The sequence below is a fragment of the Pangasianodon hypophthalmus genome, chromosome 5, assembly GCF_027358585.1.
Source record: "Pangasianodon hypophthalmus isolate fPanHyp1 chromosome 5, fPanHyp1.pri, whole genome shotgun sequence".
In the NCBI taxonomy this organism is placed as follows: domain Eukaryota; kingdom Metazoa; phylum Chordata; class Actinopteri; order Siluriformes; family Pangasiidae; genus Pangasianodon; species Pangasianodon hypophthalmus.
The window spans coordinates 2,981,723-3,003,105 of record NC_069714.1 but is presented as its reverse complement, the minus strand read 5'-3'; the positions used below and the strand labels follow the sequence as shown (position 1 = coordinate 3,003,105).

The window sequence follows — 21,383 nt, the reverse complement described above, 5'->3', positions numbered from 1 at the left end:
GACAAAGCTCTCACCTTGGTGCACAATCTTGATGTCAGCCCCTGTTTTTGACCTTATTACATAATTTCATATTAGTATTAAATCAGTGCTATTTTATTCTTTGCAGTATTCTGCTTATTTAGCATTTGAGTTTTTTTTCTTCATATGAAAGAAGGCTGTTCACTGGCTCAAAAAAACAACAACCTAAGAACACGTCCCCATTTGTCTATGTATGTCTCAATGATAGCATTAATTGTCAGCTAAATTAAATGCAACGTTGATGAATAAGGGCCAATGATATGGTCATCAGTTTATCATGGTCTCCTCACATTTACAAAGAAGATACAACTAAATGCCATATAACACTGCAGGTGGCAGTGCAAAATTTATCATTCACTTTATCATTAACAGTACAGAGTATATTAGTTTTCTGTATCAGTATAATACTCAGTGTAACCTCACACCTTTAATCCATTTTACCTTTAATCCATTTCAATGGTAATGTAAATTTCAGACTGATCAATTTATTACTGAGTTCAGCTTTATTAGCGACTCCACTTAATTTTATTGATTAAACTGCCGTAGAATGGAATTGACACGTTTGGGCCTTGAATGAATAGACAATGGGAATGTGAGTATGTAAATATTGCCTTGTTAAATTAAAAGCTGGTTATTTGATTTATTGGTAGCAAACAGCTGGCTTGTTTTTACATCATACATCAATTTTATCCAAGCAATTTAATTCTCCAGTAAATTATAATTCTCAATTCTGTTATGCCAGAAGACTTTCCATTACTCCCACAATTCCTGAACCCTTAGGACAAAATAAAGAAGATAAATTAATTTATAGCTTCAGTGTGTTTGGTCTTGCAGATATTTCTTCGATATACATATCAGAAATACAAACGTTAATTTAATTAATGAAAAACAAAATCATTTTTTAGTAAGTCAGGGAGACTGAGAGGGTCATGTCAAACTTAGTTTTACACTATTTTCTGTTGATTTTGCCCTTGGATATACCCGTATTTTTTACATTTTATTTTTACTTGTAGATAAATTGAAAATTACATTTTTCCACCCAGGGGATGGACACTTTTGCGCTCAGCTGTTTTGTCTGCTTATTACAGACTTCTAGGCCTGATGTATTAAGATCCAAAATAATGAGCACTAATTTGCATGTGCAAAAAGTTTTGAGTATTCACAAAAAATAATTGCAGGAATTATGTCATGTGAAAAATTAGGTTTTTGTGTGTGCGGTTTGTTCTTGATAGCTGCAGCAAGTTCAGATCTCTAAGGGATTCCTGGACGAGTCAAACTGAAACAGTACAAGCACGTAACTGGCTATAATGCCAATTAAAGGCTGAGACGCATCAAAAAACAGTTCAAAACATAATATGAATGCAAAATAAGAGTCCATGTTCTGTTTACCACTGGTTTTTAACTTCATTTTGAGATACAAATATATAATCCTCACTGTCCTTTCTTTATTAAAACTTAATAAATAGTTTAATTTTGTCATCAACTGGCAGAAACAAGCCTTTCAGGTATATTAATTTGCACATGCAGTCACTGTTCCCAAAGGCACTTTCAGGCTGTAGGCACTTTCACACTTTCAAAATGTTACTGTGTAAAATGTGTTATTTTTATATAGCCATCTTACACAGTAACATTAGATATATATATATATATATATATATATATATATATATATATATATATATATATATATAAACTTCCATGCTTTTTTTTTATCATGTTTTTACATACACAGACAGACCTTTAGTAAATCAGAGCTATAGCCAAGTCAGAAAGTGAGATTTGTTTTTTCTGCTTTTCAGGTTATCAGAACTAGATGTATGAAACACTGCTGCTCACTGAAAAATCGTGCATTCAGGCTGAAGAGATTTGTGCAGTGGTGCTCACCATAACTAGCGAAGTGCATTTATTCTTGGGTGCTTGATTAAGTAAGTGTGTAGCTTCAAGTGTACATGAGCCAGAGTCTGATTGTACGTTGTCTCCTTTTTGTTCTGATACAAGTAGCCCCAGCTCTCCTCAAGAAATTACATTAAAATGTGTTTCATTCCATGCTGACATTCTGTGGTCAGGCTGCTAAAATGCCCTGAGTGCAAATTATAGTTGCCTCAGCACAATTTTTGAATGTGTGTTCATTTGTCATTAACAAGAAGCAGAATGAAAAGAGAATGATCCAGTAGCCTACAAGAAGAAATGACTATTTTTTGTCAACCTGCTTTTTTTTTTAAATAAGAAATTTCAATTGAGAATTCCAACAATTTTCTTAAATCAATGATTTGGTCATTCTATGCATTGATTCTGTTTGTTTTCTACTTCCCACCTTTTTCTTTATTACAACATATGCTTTTTGACAAACTGGTTTGAAATTCACAGTACGATAATGACACAAGAAGTCCATCTTTAATTAGTGAATAATTTAACTAATTACCACTTTGAAATTCAGTATGTTTGAGCAAAAATCTAAACATCAAAATGGAGTAAAGCATTAACCTTGAACAGACTGACAGTATTTCTGGATGTGATGTGTGAGTGGATGTTGGAATGGATGTAATGAATGAGTATAGTTTGACGAGCTGTACAACTTTGTTATTAATATTATTGGTATTATTCTTATTAATGTAGTTACATTGATGCAATTAATAATTTATTGATTTTATTTTGATTTATTTGTTAACTTGTTTATTTAGGAAAAGGATGTAAAAAAAAATTAGAAACAATGAAAAACACTATTCTAAAATTCTTTACAATTGTTTTCTGAAAGTTTGTAACGTAAAGAATAAATCCCTGTGCTGGACCCGCATCCCACACAAGGTGAATTCCAGACATATTCCTGGTGTTCCCAGGATAGGCTCCAGACCTTCTGGTCTTAAAGCAGTAACTGAATGAATGAATGTAAAGATTAAATGTATTTTTCTGTTGAATTTGTCCATGATGATTTTTAATAAAAGATTAAAATAAATCTAACAGATGACAGCTCCAAATGACTGGTTTTATTACGATGGATCACTCATACAATAATACAGTTTCTACACAAATCTGAAATCTTTAGATTAACACAAAAATGACATTTGGGTGCTGATTAGAAAAGCAAAATTGTACAATTTCACTACAATAAGTGAGAAATGCATCATATTGATTCTGTGCTCAAGAGCAAGCAGAGATTTTAAAAAAAGTATCTAAACCATCAGTCAATAAGATCAATAATCATCTGCACTGCTCTCAGTTATGCTTTCATCAGGTTAGAATATAGCTGAAAAAGGTTATTAAGAGAAAATACACAGAGAACACATGAATTACGGGTCCAACTACTCTCAAACTCTTCAACTACTCTCCAACTACTTGCTTTAAAATATTTCAGAAGTGAATATCAAGTCCTATTCGCAGACAGTGCAGCCTCGGGTCATGAGGAAGGCAGAAAGAAAACCAACCAATATAATTGACTACAATAAAATATTGTAAATTAAACATAACTGAGACGGAAATACTAGTGAAATTATTCCTTAATTATTTCTGTGTGAAATAACTGGATAGGAATCCTAAGATTATAATAAACCAACCATAAGATTATTAACCCTATTTTTTTTTAGATATTTTTTTTAACTAATTTCAAGCTTGATATAGTTTGGATGTATTGGCAGATAACTTTTCTAATCGTAAGTATTTATTTCTAGGAAAAAAATTATCTGCCAATAGAATAAGAAAATTTTAAGCTTGAAATGAGTAAAAGCATCAAAACAGGGTGAATAAGCTTAGATTTTATTTATAATAGCCACATGAGTAAGGAGTAACACACGACAGACACGTGTCAGACAGTTAAAGAAAAAGTTAGTTAGTTCCTGTTATCTCTTACGTTATTGCAACGATATACAGTTGTTCCCTCACCAGCCTCTCTCTCTTTCTCTCTCTCTCTCACTCTTTCTCTCTCTCTCTCGCTCTCTCTCTCTCTCTCTCTCCCTCTCTTTCTCTCTCTCTCTCGCTCTTTCTCTCTCTCTCAAAAAATGCAGCCTGCCATTTTTACCAAAAAGGGTAAACTCCTGAAGACTTTCCTGTGCTGGGAAATTTGGCTAAACACCATTACAAAGCACTGACACTCGAGACTCTTTCCATAAATAAATGTCTTAACAAAAAACTTCACCACATTTTTTTAAAATCTGTTTATTATAAGATTTACATTATGTGGCGTGTCCAATCTGCAAATCCCTGTGTATGAGCTGTTTCTATAGAAACAATGTATTAGAATGAGCGCATCAATAAAAGCCTATTGTTCATGTTACAGCTGGAACTTCTGTCTGAGCCATGTGGTTATTCAAAAATAATGCACATTTATGGAATAATAAGAAATAATGGAATAATAAGAAATAATATTCAAGATATTGTCATGTGCCAAGATATAATTTTTTGCAGTGCATGTTGTAATGATGATAGAAATGCCAGTGCATGAATGTCTACTATCTGTTGCTATGTTAGTGCCAGTAGTTCATTAAAAAGTTATAAAAATAAAATACAAAATAAAAGACTAGAACACTTAATTGATCTGGGATTTGGTTCTAGCTACTGTGCAATACATGTACATGTAGCTCTAAGCTGATTAGACACAGTAAGGTTTCAAGGCAACTACAGCCTATACATTTAAAAATATTATTATAAGAAAATATTTTCATTTCACAAATTACACACAAGCAAAACAGCTGGATATATAAACTGATGTAAAGGACCAAAGAAACCCATGACACACATGGGTTACAGCAGGACAGGCACACTTGAGGCAATGCATTATGTAGAATGGATAATTTCTAACACTATACTAAATAATTCAAAATTTGGGTATGAAAATTCAGTCTGCAGCCCAGATTTTACTGATATAAACCTGAGGTCAAAGTGAGGATTGAGGGTGCAAAGAGAGTTCAGGGTTTAGATGAAAGGTTTGGCACAACTTAGCCCCATAAATCCTCAGTTCTTCCAAACTTGTAGACAAGAGAGCTGCGGAATGGAGAGACAGGGGTTCATTAGCACCATTTCCATTTTTCTCATAATAAAATACACTTTGAACTGATGCTGTACACTCAATGTCCACTTTATAATTTAAATCAGTCAGTCATGTGGCAGCAGGACAATGCATAAAATCAAGCAGATACAGGTCTAGAGCTTCAGTTAATGTTCACATCAAACATTACAATGGGGATTATTACAAATGTGATCTCAATCAGTTTGACCGAGGCATGGTTGGTGGTGTCATTCTCACAAAACCAGGAAATGGTCCACATGAGGAGAAAGTTTGATTGCAACTGACCTACCATATAGACCACTTTTCTGTTATACATACATCTGTTATACAGTTTCACAGTTCCTCTTTACCACATCAATCATTGGATAATCAAGGGACTAGCACCAGACCACCATTTTTTAATTACATTTTATAAAACTATGAATTCACCATTCCAACTAACTGAACACACGCTCATATAGCAAAACCAAGACTTTTCAAACACCATGAAGATAACAAATATCTCCGCATGGGTAGAAAAAGGCATTACGCCCCTTAAACACATATGGCAAAACAACATCTTTACATAATTTCTGTATCTAGCCGAGAAGCATGGACTAGAAAATAAATATTCTTTCTACAAATCACCACCAACTAAACTCCTATCCAAAATATATAAAATAATATCTAAATCCAACTCTGCATTTACCATATGATGTAAAAATGGGAAGATGACTTAGCAATCGCACCCAGAGAAGAGTTTTGGCCACAAATTTTACAGAACATGTCCTACATAGCTAATAACACTAGTCTGCACCTGATACAATACAAAATCCATAGAATTCACTACACAAGTCGTAGGATGTTTAAAATGTGCTACAGGGAATCCAACATCACAGTACACATGAAATACACAGACGATTACATACATGCCATATGGAACTGCAGACCAGTGAAGCACTTCTGGAAACAAATCACTAAGGAAATATCTCATTTTCTAAATCACACTATCCCACTCTCCCCTTCACTCTGCTTACTCTGAGATACATGTGGGATCAATATCACAAAGGAAAATAGAACAGTTCTTCTTACTGTGCTAACTATTGCCAAGAAAACCATACTAGCAAACTCTAAATCAAAGAATATCACTAATATCACACATTGGAAAAACCTAATAATTGACTACATAACAACAGAAAAAAACTCTCTGCCTCAATCAAAAATAAAGCTACCAGATTTAACTCTGTTGGGACACCACTCATCACCTACATACACCAGGGAATTACTTTGCAATAGCTAATAATACAGTCCCTACAGACAAACCAAACCAAAACACAACACAACCAAAGCCATACCACACAGCTCAAGCATAATGCTCACAAACACACGCAAGTACATTACACAAACATACACGCAACATTCACAGAAACCAAAGTTGGTGTTATGCATGTTAATTAACTCAACTGACATTCCAACAACTACTCTGATAATGTTCATATCTCGTCTACTGTGCTGTCCCTTATGTCCTACACCCACCATTACCCCATACTAACCTTTAAATACAAAGTGCAACAAATCTACAAATATGAATAAAGTAAAACAAATAAAGCCTCAATGGTCCCCCAATGAGGGGGAGGTGGCAGGCAAAAAACAAAAAGAAAAAAGAAAAAAAAGAAATCGATACTGATGAAGGCTAGAGGACGACGGACACACACTGTGCGGTGGAAAATAATGAGTAAATCTACAGAGATGGAAGAACTGTTAATAAAGGGTTCAGGAAATGCACAGTAATACACAGTGTACCACTCAGCAGTGGTTTTAAGGTGCTCCCTTTACACTGACGGATGATCTAGAGGGGGGCTGACACTCTGTGCAGAGTAACAGATACAGTAACAGTCAGTGATTATATACCTACAGTGCTGTACGTGATAAAATGGCAAATTAATGTATCAGCAAGGCGAGCATACCAAATAACCGGAACGGAGGTGCGAATGGCAGTGATTACGCAAGATTAAACGCTCAATGAAGACACGTAGCTACTCATGCATTTTACTTAGTTAATTTACTTATTTTAGCATTTTACTCAGTTTTATCGAGCAGACAGCCAAATGACAAACTGGAAAGCTTAGACAGCTCTTGGGCGAGTAGCCAAGGTAAACTCAGGGTTATTTTGACTTCAGGCCATACAGACTCTTTCAATCATCTGCAGTAAGCACTTTATCCCAGTGTGGGTGGCAGTAGATATGAAACCTATCCCAGGAACACTGGCTGGGAGCCCACCCTGGAGTCCACCCTGCCAGTCTATTAAAGGGCACCATGTACTCACATTCCCACTCATTCACACCTTGGGCCAATTTAGCATAGCCAATCCACCTACACACACCTGGAGAACATGCAAAACGCCAGACAGAATGTACAGAATGTCTTTGATTACAGCAAAATTCCAGTCTGGGAAAACCCACCTGAGGTCACTGTGGCTGAATTCTGGCAAAAATGATGAAAAATTGGGTTTTGACCAAAATGAGTTTTTTCTTTTTATATCAGACTTTGACTTCTATATGTCAAGAAACCATAAATATACTTCACCAAAACAAAATTTTTAAACATTTGAATAATCTAATAATGAATATGGGCCAACAGAACTGAACTGACTGAATTAATGAGTGATTATTTCTGCACCAATGTTTGAGTGAACAGAGATCAGTGGAGTGAAGAGACGACGATGAGGCTTATGTTCAAATACAGCAAGTGGATTTTGCCTCAGGTAACGAGACATTAGCTGATGTGGATGATGCAAATAACTAAAGTAAGAGCTCATTTCCCATTGCAGGGTGTTTGCCTGATACAGCCTGTCTCCTCAAGATAATATTAAATCAGGTTATGATAATTCCAACATAAAATAGTTTATGATGTAAAATGAATGACTCCTAATAATCTACAAATGTTGTTTCTCATAAATTTGGTCACCTGGCAGTTTCCACCCACCAGCCAGGTCTCTATATCACATGACAGCTATCAGCTAGGGAGGGAGAATGTTAACCCATGGTTTCTGAGACACATGAAGCTAAACATGTCTTTTTTAACTGCTGCTCATGCTGCATCACAGGGGCGCAACATCTCGAAGAAACGTGCCATCTGCCATTTTCTGCATTCATTACCTCACAGACGCCTGTGATCTCAATGTTTCTTCCTCATATCATCTCAGGGAGTTTTTCCCTGCCACCGTCGCCTCTGGCTTGCTCATCACTACATTTTGCCCCAGTTTGTAGCTGTTGTGTGATACAGAGAGCTGGCTGGAGGGTGGAAACTGTTGCTGTGATTGACCGGGGAGAGAGAGCATGTTCTGTTCCTCCCTCTTGAGGAATAGAACCGACTAAGTTTGACAGAAACTGATGCAGGCAGGTTTAAATAAGAATAACTGCTGAAGCAGAGGCTCGTGACTGCAGAATCTGGTGGGGCAGAATGACATTAATAATGACATAGCCTCAAAAAGAAATTAGGTTGAGAGGCTATCACACTTGACTTATGTTATCGGCTACTATCCAGTAAATTTTTACAGTAACCGTGTAATAGGCAGTTGATAGTCGATAATATACAGTCATCCGGCATACAGTCTAGCAGTTCGTTTCTTCAACTGTGTGCTCTAAAAAAAGATTTTTGCAGTTGCAGAATATTGTAACTATAATATTATATTTACATCAGTTAGTAGGCTAAGAATAAAAACTGCTATAAAGATCAACATATTTTTCACTGTCATGCATTGGTATACCATATTATTTATTTATGATTATTTATATATTCATTAATAATATATTATATATTATTTAAATGCAAATTAACCAGATTTTAAAATGCTAGAACTGTACTTATAATTGAGATTAGGGCTGCACAATATATCGAAATTATCTAAATATCGCAAATGTAAATATCGCGATATGTACATCTCAAGGGCTTGCGATAACCGAATGATTTTAATACTTATGGTGGCGAAGATAGCAGAGAATGCTTCCTTTTCCACAAAAGAACATGAACCATGTATGTTAGTTATGTCATTTTCAGTTTTCAAATATATAAATATAATATAAATTGATTTTACACACTTACAGCATTATCGTACCGCATATTGCATTATTTAACAAGTTATCCCATATCTCATTCTTCTTCAGTATCGTGCAGCCCTAATTGAGATACAAGCAAAAGTGAATCCTACTGAACTACATACGGTAGAAAATCTTATAAACAGGCATCTCATGCAATTTCCCCTTCAATGTCCTCTACTTGCATAGGCTACTACTGAGGTTTTTTTCTCTCTCTTTCTGCATTTTATTTATCACACTGCTGGCCTGATAGCTGCTTCAGTCTTCTAAATGGGAGTAAGTTACCAGTCAGACTCTTTCCATCTAAATATAAAGCATGAAAGCATGTATATAAATATAAAGTGTGAAAATTCATTCACAAGCACACCCACCTGAAAAATATTAACAAGTTCTGGAAGAACACAGACAATCCGGGAAACACAGTATGTCCTGACAGAGAACAGAAAAAAAGTGCAACATTTTGAATGCGCTTTGTTGTAAAAAGACTCATAAGGAAATTTCAGATGAGTAACAAATGCTCAGCTATCTGTTCTGTGTTAGACACTTTTATTTATTCATAACATTTATACATAATTATAAATAAAAACAGTTGTTACAAGGTTCATGTGTATCATACTATAATTTGATTAGTTTTACATTATAATAATCTACTATTATTATTAGTAGTAGTAGTAGTAGTATTCCTGAATAGATAAACTTTGTGTCAAATATAGTCTACAAAGATGTAGGATGAGGTAATGAACATTTTTGTAGCCAAGGAAGAAACTCACCCGGTGCAACATAAGCTCCAAACAAGATCCAGATAGAGGCGATGAGAGAGGCGAACATGATCAGGAAGCCGATGAAGAGCCAAAGACGAGCACCTAAGAGATTGTGATATGGACAGTTCACTTCCAGATAAACATAAACAATGACCTTCATTCAGCAAAGTCAGAATTTGTCTAAATTTTCACAAGTGAGTTGTTTAAACCAGCTGCAATTAAAACGGTGAGAGGGACAGATGAGGACACAGAGAGACACTGATCTTTATTCATCAGAGCTGTGTGGAAACGAGTGCAGATTTGAGCACACACAATGAACGAATTTGATAAAACTGTCACATGACATCAAAACAATCCCTCCCTTTTTTATGACAAATGATGAATCACCTCATCTAACTTACATTAAAAACATGGCCTAATCTACGTAGGTATTGTGATGAGAGGAAAACATTCAGGAGACTAGAGTCGAAGCCAGATTCAGTAAAGCTGAGTTAGAGGCACTTGTGTCTGAGGTTGCTGCATGAGAGGTATCCTCAGAAATGACATAACAGCGAGCACAAAATCAATAATTAAAACACAATTTCAGAGGAGGAAAGGAAGGTCCAATAAGTCTGTCTTTTGCAATCTTTTATTTTTCCTAAAATAATTATAATATAGACAGTTACGTTACGTATATATTTGTACTTTCTTTAACTTCACTTAACAGATTTATCTAAAGTCAGATGATTTAATTACATATACGTGAAGTTTTCATCCTAAACAATTACAATTACAATTTTAAAATTAACCAAACAGGGAAAAGACTACTGAAAAACTAAAATAAATAAAATCATGTCTTACATGTTTAATATTGATATGTAATTATATTCCCAGGCCTGTGGTTCATCTGTTCAAGACTCTTGTGCGCAAATGCATCTATTACTCAATTAGACCACTAATGAGCTGATCGAGATCCACGACTGTGCCTCTGATTCACATCTACACATCACACACTGACACTAAAACCCATTAAATATACTTTAGTCAGAGTTTCAATTATGCGCCATTGAGCTGATCAGTGTTATCTGCTATTTTATTATGATTATGATTATTATTATTATTATTTATACTACTCTACTCACTTTACTTGCTATAAATATTGATGTTGATTTTGATTATTTAGGGCAAGATAAGTAGAAATGTCAATCATTTTTCAGATTTTTGGATAAATTTTATCTATAGCTTGTCTTTTCTTAAACTGTAGTAATAAAAAGAAAGATTTTCTTTTTTCACTGCGTTTGTCCACCACATTATCTCTTTTTATGATGTACATACACCTATAACCTATTTATATTTCATACATATTTTAGAACCCATGGTGCTTTGTTGGTTATACAATTTGTTCTTTCTCTTAAGAATGATTTCACCATGAAATAAATATTTAAATTCTAACATCAAACAAAAACTAGATTTTTGATTTAATTAAGTATGAACATTTATGCATATTTAATTAGATCAAGTCTCATTTGCATAAATAAATTTAAATTTTTTAATAAAGTTTCAATACAAAAAATGCTTGTAAGAATATCAGCAAACAACCGGTAAAGATACCTATTGTGTAAAAAAACCCAAAAACTATTCACCTGCATTCTTGCTGTAACTACAAATCAGGCTGTCAGGCTGTAACGTTTTTCAGGCTGTAAAAATATTACGCTCGAGCCAGACGTCAGGCTGCTCAGACATATCGCCATTGATCGCCTAAGGTGAAAATGACAGTGGGATTTGTTTATCTGACTTGACCGTATGCAGCTTTGATGAATAAGGGCCACTGAGACTGAGCTGATTTGAAGCCACAATTCCTGATATAATGATAAGACTCTGTGAAGTTTAATTACAGGTGAATGATGATTCTCCATGTAGCTGTAGTCACTAATGCTACATTCAGTCAAACTAGGTCAACGTATCAGAAAAACAGGATCTTTTAATAGCCAGTCAGAGTGAGTTAACGCTGAGGTGCCACTAAATGCAGTCTTGTTTTTTTAGTAACTGAATGCTCTGATCTACGATCACATTATTTAAAGCTCATTTCCTCTGTAATTTCAGCAAAGGGTATAAAGTGTAAATATTAAACATGCAGCTATATGCTGAAATGCAACCATTTTCTTCTCTCTGCTGTTTAAAAGGAACTCCAAGCATTTTTAATCTTTTGGTATTCTTTTATGGAAATGCCTGTTTTTTCTTTCACTATGGCTAAGAGAAAAGCCAGTATTGTATATCAGTACTACTGTATTTTATGTTTCAGTGAACCACATTAAAATAAAGTTCACCTACAGTTTAGAACAGTGAAGCTATTTTCAGGATCGTCAGATGCCCATTAACAAACCTCAGTAATCACTCACACAGATTTGTTGAGGAGGATAAAGAATGGGACCTTCTTTCATTACAGATGTCAGGGTTTTATACAAAATACACACAACTGAGGCAATAATATTTCATACTATTCATACTATTCTATCTTCCTGTCTTAGTCATTTCGTTCTATTTATGTCTTATTTCATTTCACAGTGTTAAAGTCTCAGCATCATGTGTGCCAGTGCACATTTTACATGATGGTGTGTTACATACTTATAAGTAAGGAATAAATCTTGACGAGGTATGCTGTTATAAGAAAATAATCAATGCCGTTTTTTTAATAAATTCTTATATACAAGAGCAATTATAAAATGCTAACAATTTTTTTTATATTTTATTTACAGGATGTACTTTTAATCTATTTATAGTTATGTTTAATGTTGTGGAATGTCCATGAAACAAGTTAATTCCTGTTATCACTTATGTTATAGCAGCTATAACCTGTCGTTCCCTCACCAGGAGTCAATAAGGGTACAAGGAAACTGCAAAGCTCTCTGTCCCGAAAATTTTCCTGTGGAACTTGAAGTTATAGCTTTATCTGTTACAATGTGCTGACACTGGAGACTCCTTCCAAAAATGCAAAATAAACGTCTCCTCACAGAAAACCTTACCATATGAACAATTACACATATTTTTAAAATCTGTTTATGTGGCATGTTCACTGCCCCTGTGTAAGTTGTTACTACAGAAACAATGTCATATTAGAACAAGCACATTATTATAAATTTTACACCTGAAACAATTGTCAAAGATGCTGTTACAGAAAATTAATCAACACCTTCTGACTAACCAAAATAGAGATTTCAAAAGCGCTGCATTATTAATATACTTTAATGCATGGCTTATGAAAATATTTTACAGGCAATCTATTACAAAAATCCTATTAGTACAAACTGTTACTTCTGCAGTACCACTCATTAATTGTACATGCATTATGGTCTCCATACCTGTCCGGCCGAGGCAGCCCTCTCCGTATGTGTCCCCACGGACATGAGCATTTGACACAGCATTAATCCTGCAACACACACACACACACACACACACATACTCAAGTGGGAGCTATTGGTACTCTAGTATAAAGTGTGTTAATGTGGCCTTTTGCACAGTGTGCACACAAAGCATTTTTTTCTTTTTCACTTGAGCTGTATTTATGCTGTTAAATATAAACACTATAAAATACAATATTTCTGATATTCTGGCCTTGATTAAAACGTAAAAAAAAAAAAAAATTAATGAAGGTGCTGCAGAGCACAAAGAACACTGAACTTTCTTTGATTGTACAGTGGTAACTCCTGATCATAGTAACATTTAGTGTAGTGCAAGAAATCACAGAAATAAATGCTCCATGCAACGCCTACACTGACATACGTGACTCACATCTCACATATGGAGTAAATTGCAAATTTTTTTTTATTTAAAATTGAAAACAAAGAAAGTAATATCTTGAATATTTAATATTCAAGACTGTTCACTATTTTTAGGTCCCTATTTAAATGTAAGCAAAAGTGTAATATTAAGCATGTTAACTGCTTTGTACAAAAGGTCAGATTTTCTTCATGTCTAATCTCTTCTACTGAAGCATGTGTTCAGACGACACTCTGATAGCTTTTATCTAAAATGGATCATGAGGTTTTGCACAAACTTGTGGAGTCCATGCCAGCTGGAGTGCACACTGTCATTAAAGCAAAAAGGGGACAAACAAAAGTCTAAGAAACTCTGAAATTGATGAAAATATTGTAAAGATTCTACTTTTCACTAATATTATTTGTAATTGTCAATAATATAAATTGTAAAGAAAACTTGGAATTAATTAGAAAAGCTTGTAAAAACAGAAGCATTCTCCCCAGTGCTCTCAGGCTTTTGGACCCCACTGTATGCATGTGTTAAGATATACTATGTAGTATGAGAGTATTTTGTTGCCTGATCTCCTAGCTGCTTCAGTAAAATGCTTGTATAATGTTACTTTTAAATAATATATCATATTTTGCAATGATCGTTAATCTGTATATAGGATTTGGTGGGGGGAGATTCTGAGTTTTGGTATTGGGCTGGTGTTGAATGACCATTGAGATGCTTTTGTAACACAGGCCTGGCAATCCTGCCAAGCAGAACAAACAAATAAAGAACAGCAGTGTTGGCGGTGAAACAGACACGAGCAGTTTCAGCCAAGGATAATGCAGGAGACGGAAATGAGACGATAAAGTGTTTCCTCAAACATGTTTCACCTCCTGCTTCCACAATCGCAAGCAAATGCACAAACAGGGGAAATCAGGAATCAAACGGTGATGGTCACACAATTCCACAAGTGACTATGTGAGGTTTGTAGTTAAGAGAATGAGGAATTTGAATCTGGAGGTCCTGTTAGATGAAGGATTTAAAAACTATATTAGACCATTAGAATGTAGACCAGAAAATAAAGCTTTAGGCCTGGAAATGTTTAAATTACAGTTTAAAATACATGTTGCTTCATTGGATGGTTCTGGGATATATATACATAACCATTCTGTAGAAACTTTTCTTCTCTGCAGATTTTAGATTTTCACCTGTTTTAGTACCAGTATTGATTTAGTAATTAATTTCATGTTAACATAATTTCATGGTATGTTATTTCTATGAAATATAATTTGTGGCCGTTAATTTGAGTTAATTTTTTTTTTTTACCAAAATTTTTCTCTTTTACTGCGCTGTTTACTGTGAACAAATTATTCTCCGCAGTTGAGTACAAGTATGAGAGAGACTCTAAAAATTAAGTGAATTATTATTATTGTTATGAGAAAACAACACCTACATGAAAAAAGCCAATGTAGAGAAAACCCCACATGTGTGAAAAGCATGATTTAGATCATCTGGATTTGGGTAGGACACAGCAGCATCGATTATAATCCACCACCCTGTGAAAAACTGAGAGAGAGAGAGAGAGAGAGAGAGAGAGAGAGAGATAGGGGTGTTGATAAAATAGTTGTTTATCTGTGCTTTCAGAAAATAATATTCAGAAACTTGAACACACACATACACACACAAACAAACACACACAGGCTTACCAGAATACCAGCCACAATGGAGGCCACGGTGTTCCTCCTCTCTGCCCAGTCGATGCACTCGCACTCAGGCCAGCGGAAGTTATCCAGAAACCCAGCCATGTCTGTCTCGGGCCTCCACCGTCTGGCTTACACACCTCCTGACCTCAGTGTGTTCAACTCATTAGCACACACTGCAGACAGGACTCCTCCGAATGCAGTTATCACTCTGGAATAACAAACAAATCTCATTTTTAAATCTGAAAATCAGACAAATCAGACCTATAACAATTTTAAATGTTGACTTGATCCTGTTTAGTCCAAGGTGGTTCGTTAAAGCACAATGTATCTTCCCATATACTGACTTACACCTCAAGTCAAAACGAATTTGCAACCAAACAATAAAATAATCCCACATGTCTATATTTTATGAAATGGGTCTCTGCCTTTTTTTGAGCTAGTGCGTAATGCTCATGCTGAAACTCGCCTCACAAAGGCGACAGCCAGCTGAATGTGAAATTACTGTTTTTTTTTTTTTTAACAAGGAACTGTGTGCAAAGCTCTGATGGGAAGAATGCTGCAGTAAGGAAATGAAGCAACATGCATTTCTTTCTGTGCGGTGAAGTGCAAAGCCTGTTATTACACATTTATCAGCATGTCGTGAATCAGTTTCGCATATCTCGAGGCCTGCCATTTGCTCATCAAGTTTAGAGACACCTATTATGTTAAAAAGCCAGAACTTCAATAGAAAGTGACAAAAAATATGCACTTAGACAGTCTCTGATTGCACAACACCTGCTTTGTAGCTCATTCCAGTTTCACAATCTCATCATGCGTACTGAAAGACTTTGCACATAATTCGCCTGAGTAAGATTTTTTAGTTTCAATTTAGTAAAACACAAAAAGCCAAGAAATTACCAGGTTCATAGCAGAGACAGAAACAGGTTATCATTACATATTTACTGTTTTTTTAATATTATTTAAATGTATGATATACTATACATTTAAATACCTTTAAAATAACCTTTAAAATAAGTTGAGTTGAATGTAATGACAGTTTCCAAATATTATAAAACAAAAAGTGCTTATTTACAGATTGATGGTCTGTGTTACCAGGTGCCCAAATTTTATCCACATTCAATATTAGATTAATTATATCCATACACACACTACAACACACTTGCTTATAGATTGTTTTTTTTATTAATTTTTACAATTTTTTTTACCGTTATAAAATAATGATTAACACTATGAAATACAGATTATTACACAGATTCAAACGAAGCAAAATGATGTTATATTTTCAATTCTTAGCAGCAACCCTGTACAATGACAAATATACAAAAACACACACACAAACACACGCATGCACATGCACGATATCTAATAATATGAGATGACCTGGCCATCTGTTAAATAACTAGAGCTAACTAAGTACTAAATAGATGTTTCCAAGTAGTACTAAGAACTAAGAAGGTTTTAAAGAGCAACTCCAGCAAATTCCATAAAAATGAAACAAAACATGAAACTGTATTATCATTTTTGATTTTATTCAAAAGCACTCATCTATACGACACCTATGGAAGCTCACTTCCGCCACATATGAGAAAATATGATGCAGATTTCTCTTGCATTTGCATAATTATGCACAAAACCAACAGACTTCTTTCTTTATACAGCTTATATCGGGAAAGAAAAATGCCCCCATACCACCAGTAATTAGGGCATGTAGCATCCGGTGATACATTTGAACACAGGGGTATATTAGGGAAAAATGGCTGCAGGACATGCTCTCTAATATTTGAAAAACACTTTCATTTCCTCATGGAAGAGGGCCTAGAAAGGTTGACTTCCATCAGTGGCTATAAAAAGTAGACAATTTCTCAGCAGGCAGCTCTTTAAAGTAATCTGCGCATTCAGAAGATGCATTCTGCTCTGAGAACACATTTCACTGAAGAGCTGGCTGAGCTGAAAGGTAGAAAATTGGAGGGTTTAGTTGTATCCTGCTCCCTCAACAGCATGAAGCATTCCAGACTGACTCTCTATACATTGCAAATCCAAGACAATCAGTACGAAAGCTTGTAATCAACATCAGAAATATCAACAGCCTTTCAAGACAGTGGGCAGGAAGATATATAAAGTAAATTATACAACAGTTAGTTCCAGTCCACTAATTTGATTTGAGTATTCCAGGAGTGTTGATATTTACTATAACAGCACTGGGACATTTCACTGTATCACTCTGCTTGTCTGTGTTCACTACATACTTTGCAATAGTTTGTTACTTGATGTAAGTCACACTCGCAGAAACTAATTTTGGAGGCATGAGGAAATATAGAAAATAAAATCATGATTAGTTTCCTGAGCTTTGCAATTAAATTGGTAGGTGTGACGTGCTCGTGCATTTCAGGTGAATGTCAGGCAGCAGTAGGAGCGGTGATGGCACATACTTTTTATTTTAATCATTTAAGGAGCGATCTACCGTCAAACAATCTTTCCACATTAACAACATTGCCATGAAATACATTATAACACTGAAAAAAATTTAAATAATGTTAATAAACAATAGGGGAAAATTACACCTTATATTATAAATCCTGATGTACTTTCCTTCTGCTGTAAACTCCAGCAGCTACTTCACTGGTTCTCACCCCATATCTCTGTGCATATAGTGTAGCTATCTGACTAGCACCTTTCAAACAGAAACAAGAAAAGTGCATCATCCGAACGGGCTAATCCTGTTTCTCATCACAGCAGCTGGTGTCCAGATAAAATGTGATTAAACAAATAAATGCATTCATAAAAACATTTTATTATAATCAGTTTAATAAAGGTTGTTACCTTATAGTGCATACAATTTAATAGTTTCTGTTAGCCCTCTTTATCTTATAGAAACATCCTAGAGAGTCTATAGAGTATTAGTGTTAGTTGATAGAATATGTTGACTATGTAAAAGACACTTATAGACTTTGACTACAGCTCTTCAAGGTCTCATAAAAATGCTGATGTGACCTGGGCAGAATTTGAATTTGACACCCTGTTGTATGTGGTTAATTTGATTTGTTTTTTTTTTTTGTTTTTTTTTTTTTTCGGCTGCTCCCGTTAGGGGGATTATTGATCCGCATATTTGATTTGGCAGAGTTTTTACGCCAGATGCCCTTCCTGATGCAACCCTCCCCAATTTTAGATGGGCTTGTGCAGGGTTGGTTCCATGGCTGGGAACTGAACTTGGGCCTTGGGGGTGAGAGCACCGAAGCCCAAGTGGTTTGATTTGTTGTCATTACAAAATACATATATTAAAATTTAAAATGTAATGTTTTGTGTTCATATTGTCTTGTGAAGCCTGTACCAGGATATAGCTCGTGTCGTGGCTTTAGTGTATCGTCTCATGTCTATTATACACATGATTCACACAGGTAAAATCTGGTTGCCATCCATCACCAAGGAAAAACCAAAGAACCAAACAACTCAAGACAAAACAGAGAAATGGATGGTGACCTACACAAGTAAGGTAAAGGATATAAAAATACATCAACAGTTAAAATACAGTCATGTCCCAGGGGTGGACAAATCATTATTTCATTAGCTAGCCCACCTGGCAAATAAATAAAAGCTTTACCTGCTTGCCCAGTTCCTTGATTTGGTTGCCCAGAAACGTAATTAAACTAGATGAGGGATGTAAAATTACTCAAACGAGAAAATGAGCAAGTACTCAAATTCTGTCCCTGAAGTACTTATCCTCTCCTGTTTAAATGTTAAATAATCTCCTGTTTAAATAATGTACTCACAATGTACTTGTCTAAGGAGCCTGGGCTAGTGACTTGTCCACCTCTGGGACCATAACAAAAAAAAAAAAAAAATCTAGATCTGTGGATCTTTAGTCAGGTCTACACTGCAAGTTCTCCAGCTTGATTTCCTTGTGGGAGACAAAACTCGCACATCATAAAAGAATTCTTTGGTCATGAGCTGAGATCAGCTGTGTTAGAACACATTATGTGGTGTGCTCACTGGCAGCTGGTTTAGTGCATCAAAGACAGCTGACAACAAAGTGCTGGCAGTGTGAGAAATATTTTATTAAAATCTCAGAGTGTGAGCATTGCTATGACGTCTAAAAGCCACCAATGGGACGATGGCATAGGATTATGCAACTCACAGGACAGCCACAAACACAGTAGTGACACAATGACAAAACATAAATGCTTTTCTTTATTTTCAGGTCTTTTCTTTAATGTCAGGATCTCCATGTAATCTGACTTGGAGAACATGTGTTATTACACAGTCTGTTATAGAATTCAGCCAAAATTGTATTGGGGCCATCTCATACACTGTGAAAAGTAATGATCTTAAAAGTCTGGTGAAATCACACAGTGTAAAACTGGCTTTAAGGTACTCAGGGTAAATCAACTCGTACCACTGTCAGTCTGTCTTCTGATGCGATGCTGAGTGTTTTAAGAGTGACTCCGGTTCTGCAGGAGCTATGGATGATGCAGTCCTGGTTTTACTTGATCTTAGTGCTGAATCTGACATTGCGGATCAATGTATACTTCCTGAATATCAGAAGCACTACTCTGGGATCTAAGGAACATGACTTCAGAGGTTTTACCTCTTATCTCAGAGAGCAAGTCAGGTAATGTTAGATATGTCTGGAGGCTGATTCTTCTGAGCCGCAGTAGATTCATGGAGTCAATCAGTGAAAAAGATGTGATTACACAGAGGGAAACACCTCAGCAGATTTCATGTGTACTGGGCTGATATTTTTCAGCTGACACATCTGTAACACTTCATCAGCAGGGACTGAGAAAGTACACATGAAATACAGCCTTCACCTTAACCATTACCTTAAGCACAAATTTTCCACTCAAGGTACAAATTAAACAAAACGAAAGACGCTGAAATCATTTTCAGCTTCCTATCTGTCTTTAAGTGTAATCTGTGTGTGTGTGTGTGTGTGTGTGTGTGTGTGTGTGTGTGTGTGAGAGAGAGAGAGAGAGAGAGAGAGAGAGAGAGAGAGATACCTTACCCCATCATTCTTATTAGGCAATTGATGAGATCTTATAATGATCTTAGACGTAATACATTGCTCAATCCTAATAGTTTCATTGTTTTATTGATAGATATTAGATTTTAGCCCCTAATATCACGACCAGCATTTACTGTTAAAACATTACATAAAGTACTTTCCATTTCTGAAATGTAACATTAATGTTAATGACAGAATGTTGCATGTGTATACATGACACCAGGACGCATCTTATAACCATTATAACATATAACATAATATATACCTTATAACCAAAACTAAAGGTCATAGGTCAAAGTTCATATTAGATATTCTTAGTAGTAATATTATATAACAATCACATTACTGTTGTTGTTGTTGTTGCTGCTGCTGCTACACTGAGAGTTTTTTTTAAATAGACACACGCCAAACTAAAAATAAGAGAAACAATGACAGTATGTAGATAGCCAGTTAGCTTAGCTTCACAGATTCTTCAGCCAAAGTGAAAGTGAAAGTCCAGACTAATTCCCTGCTAACAGACCTTTAGTGTAGCCATATGTTTGAGAAATGAACGCAAATACCACCTGAACTGTGTAAGAAAGGATTATACGTGCCTTACAGTGTTTTAAAATAATTTATCCTAGCTTTTTGCTCACCTCTGAAACACTTCCGCTCGGGACACAAGGTGCAACCGCGTCCTTCACACGCAGGGGTTTGTGTGTTTTTAGCCGCAGCGCCTCCTCCTGCGCGTTGATTGGTCAGTAGGTCAACCTTCAAACGGGCCGCCAACAGCTTAGCCAATCCTGATGAAGAGCGCAGGAACTGTCCAATCGTTGCTCAGGGGGCGGGATTTGTAGGTAGCATGTAGGAAGAAGCTGGTTTTCAGAAAGCTTCCTCTGGCTTGTTACTGTTTTTTTTTGTTGTTGTTGTTGTTTTTTTTACAAGCCTGAGGCCTGTTGCACGAAGCGAGTTGAACAAACTCAGAGTTGAAGAGTAAGTTTTGAGTTGACAAAACCAAACAAATCCAGCCCGGGTTAATGAAGGTTAACAGGTTTCATGACGCTGGTTATCAACTTCCTCAGTTTTAACCCTGAATCAGTGTTCACTCAGCGAGCGCGTGCA

At 35.6% G+C, this 21,383-nt stretch overlaps 2 protein-coding genes across 4 annotated transcripts in view; one reads left to right on the top strand and one right to left on the bottom strand.

Annotated features, from left to right (window-relative positions):
* LOC113540058 (glycerol kinase) overlaps positions 1 to 2,993 on the top strand; it is a 40,749-nt gene extending 37,756 nt beyond the window's left edge. For all 3 annotated transcript variants that reach the window (XM_026936246.3, XM_053234004.1, XM_053234005.1), the window contains one exon: positions 1,818 to 2,993. In XM_026936246.3, coding sequence (XP_026792047.2) covers positions 1,818 to 1,831 — 14 coding nt within the window. In that variant the 3' untranslated portion in view covers positions 1,832 to 2,993. The remainder of the gene's footprint in view (positions 1 to 1,817) is intronic.
* On the bottom strand, positions 2,988 to 21,335 carry LOC113540146 (transmembrane protein 50B). Its single transcript, XM_026936426.3, has 7 exons — positions 20,918 to 21,335; positions 15,287 to 15,491; positions 15,034 to 15,146; positions 13,193 to 13,260; positions 9,864 to 9,956; positions 9,465 to 9,522; positions 2,988 to 4,992 (listed from the first exon to the last, which is right to left on the bottom strand). The coding sequence occupies exons 2-7, from the start codon at positions 15,383 to 15,385 to the stop codon at positions 4,947 to 4,949; spliced, it is 477 nt and encodes a 158-aa protein (XP_026792227.2). The 5' UTR covers positions 15,386 to 15,491; positions 20,918 to 21,335; the 3' UTR covers positions 2,988 to 4,946.
* Positions 21,336 to 21,383: the final 48 nt, after the last annotated feature.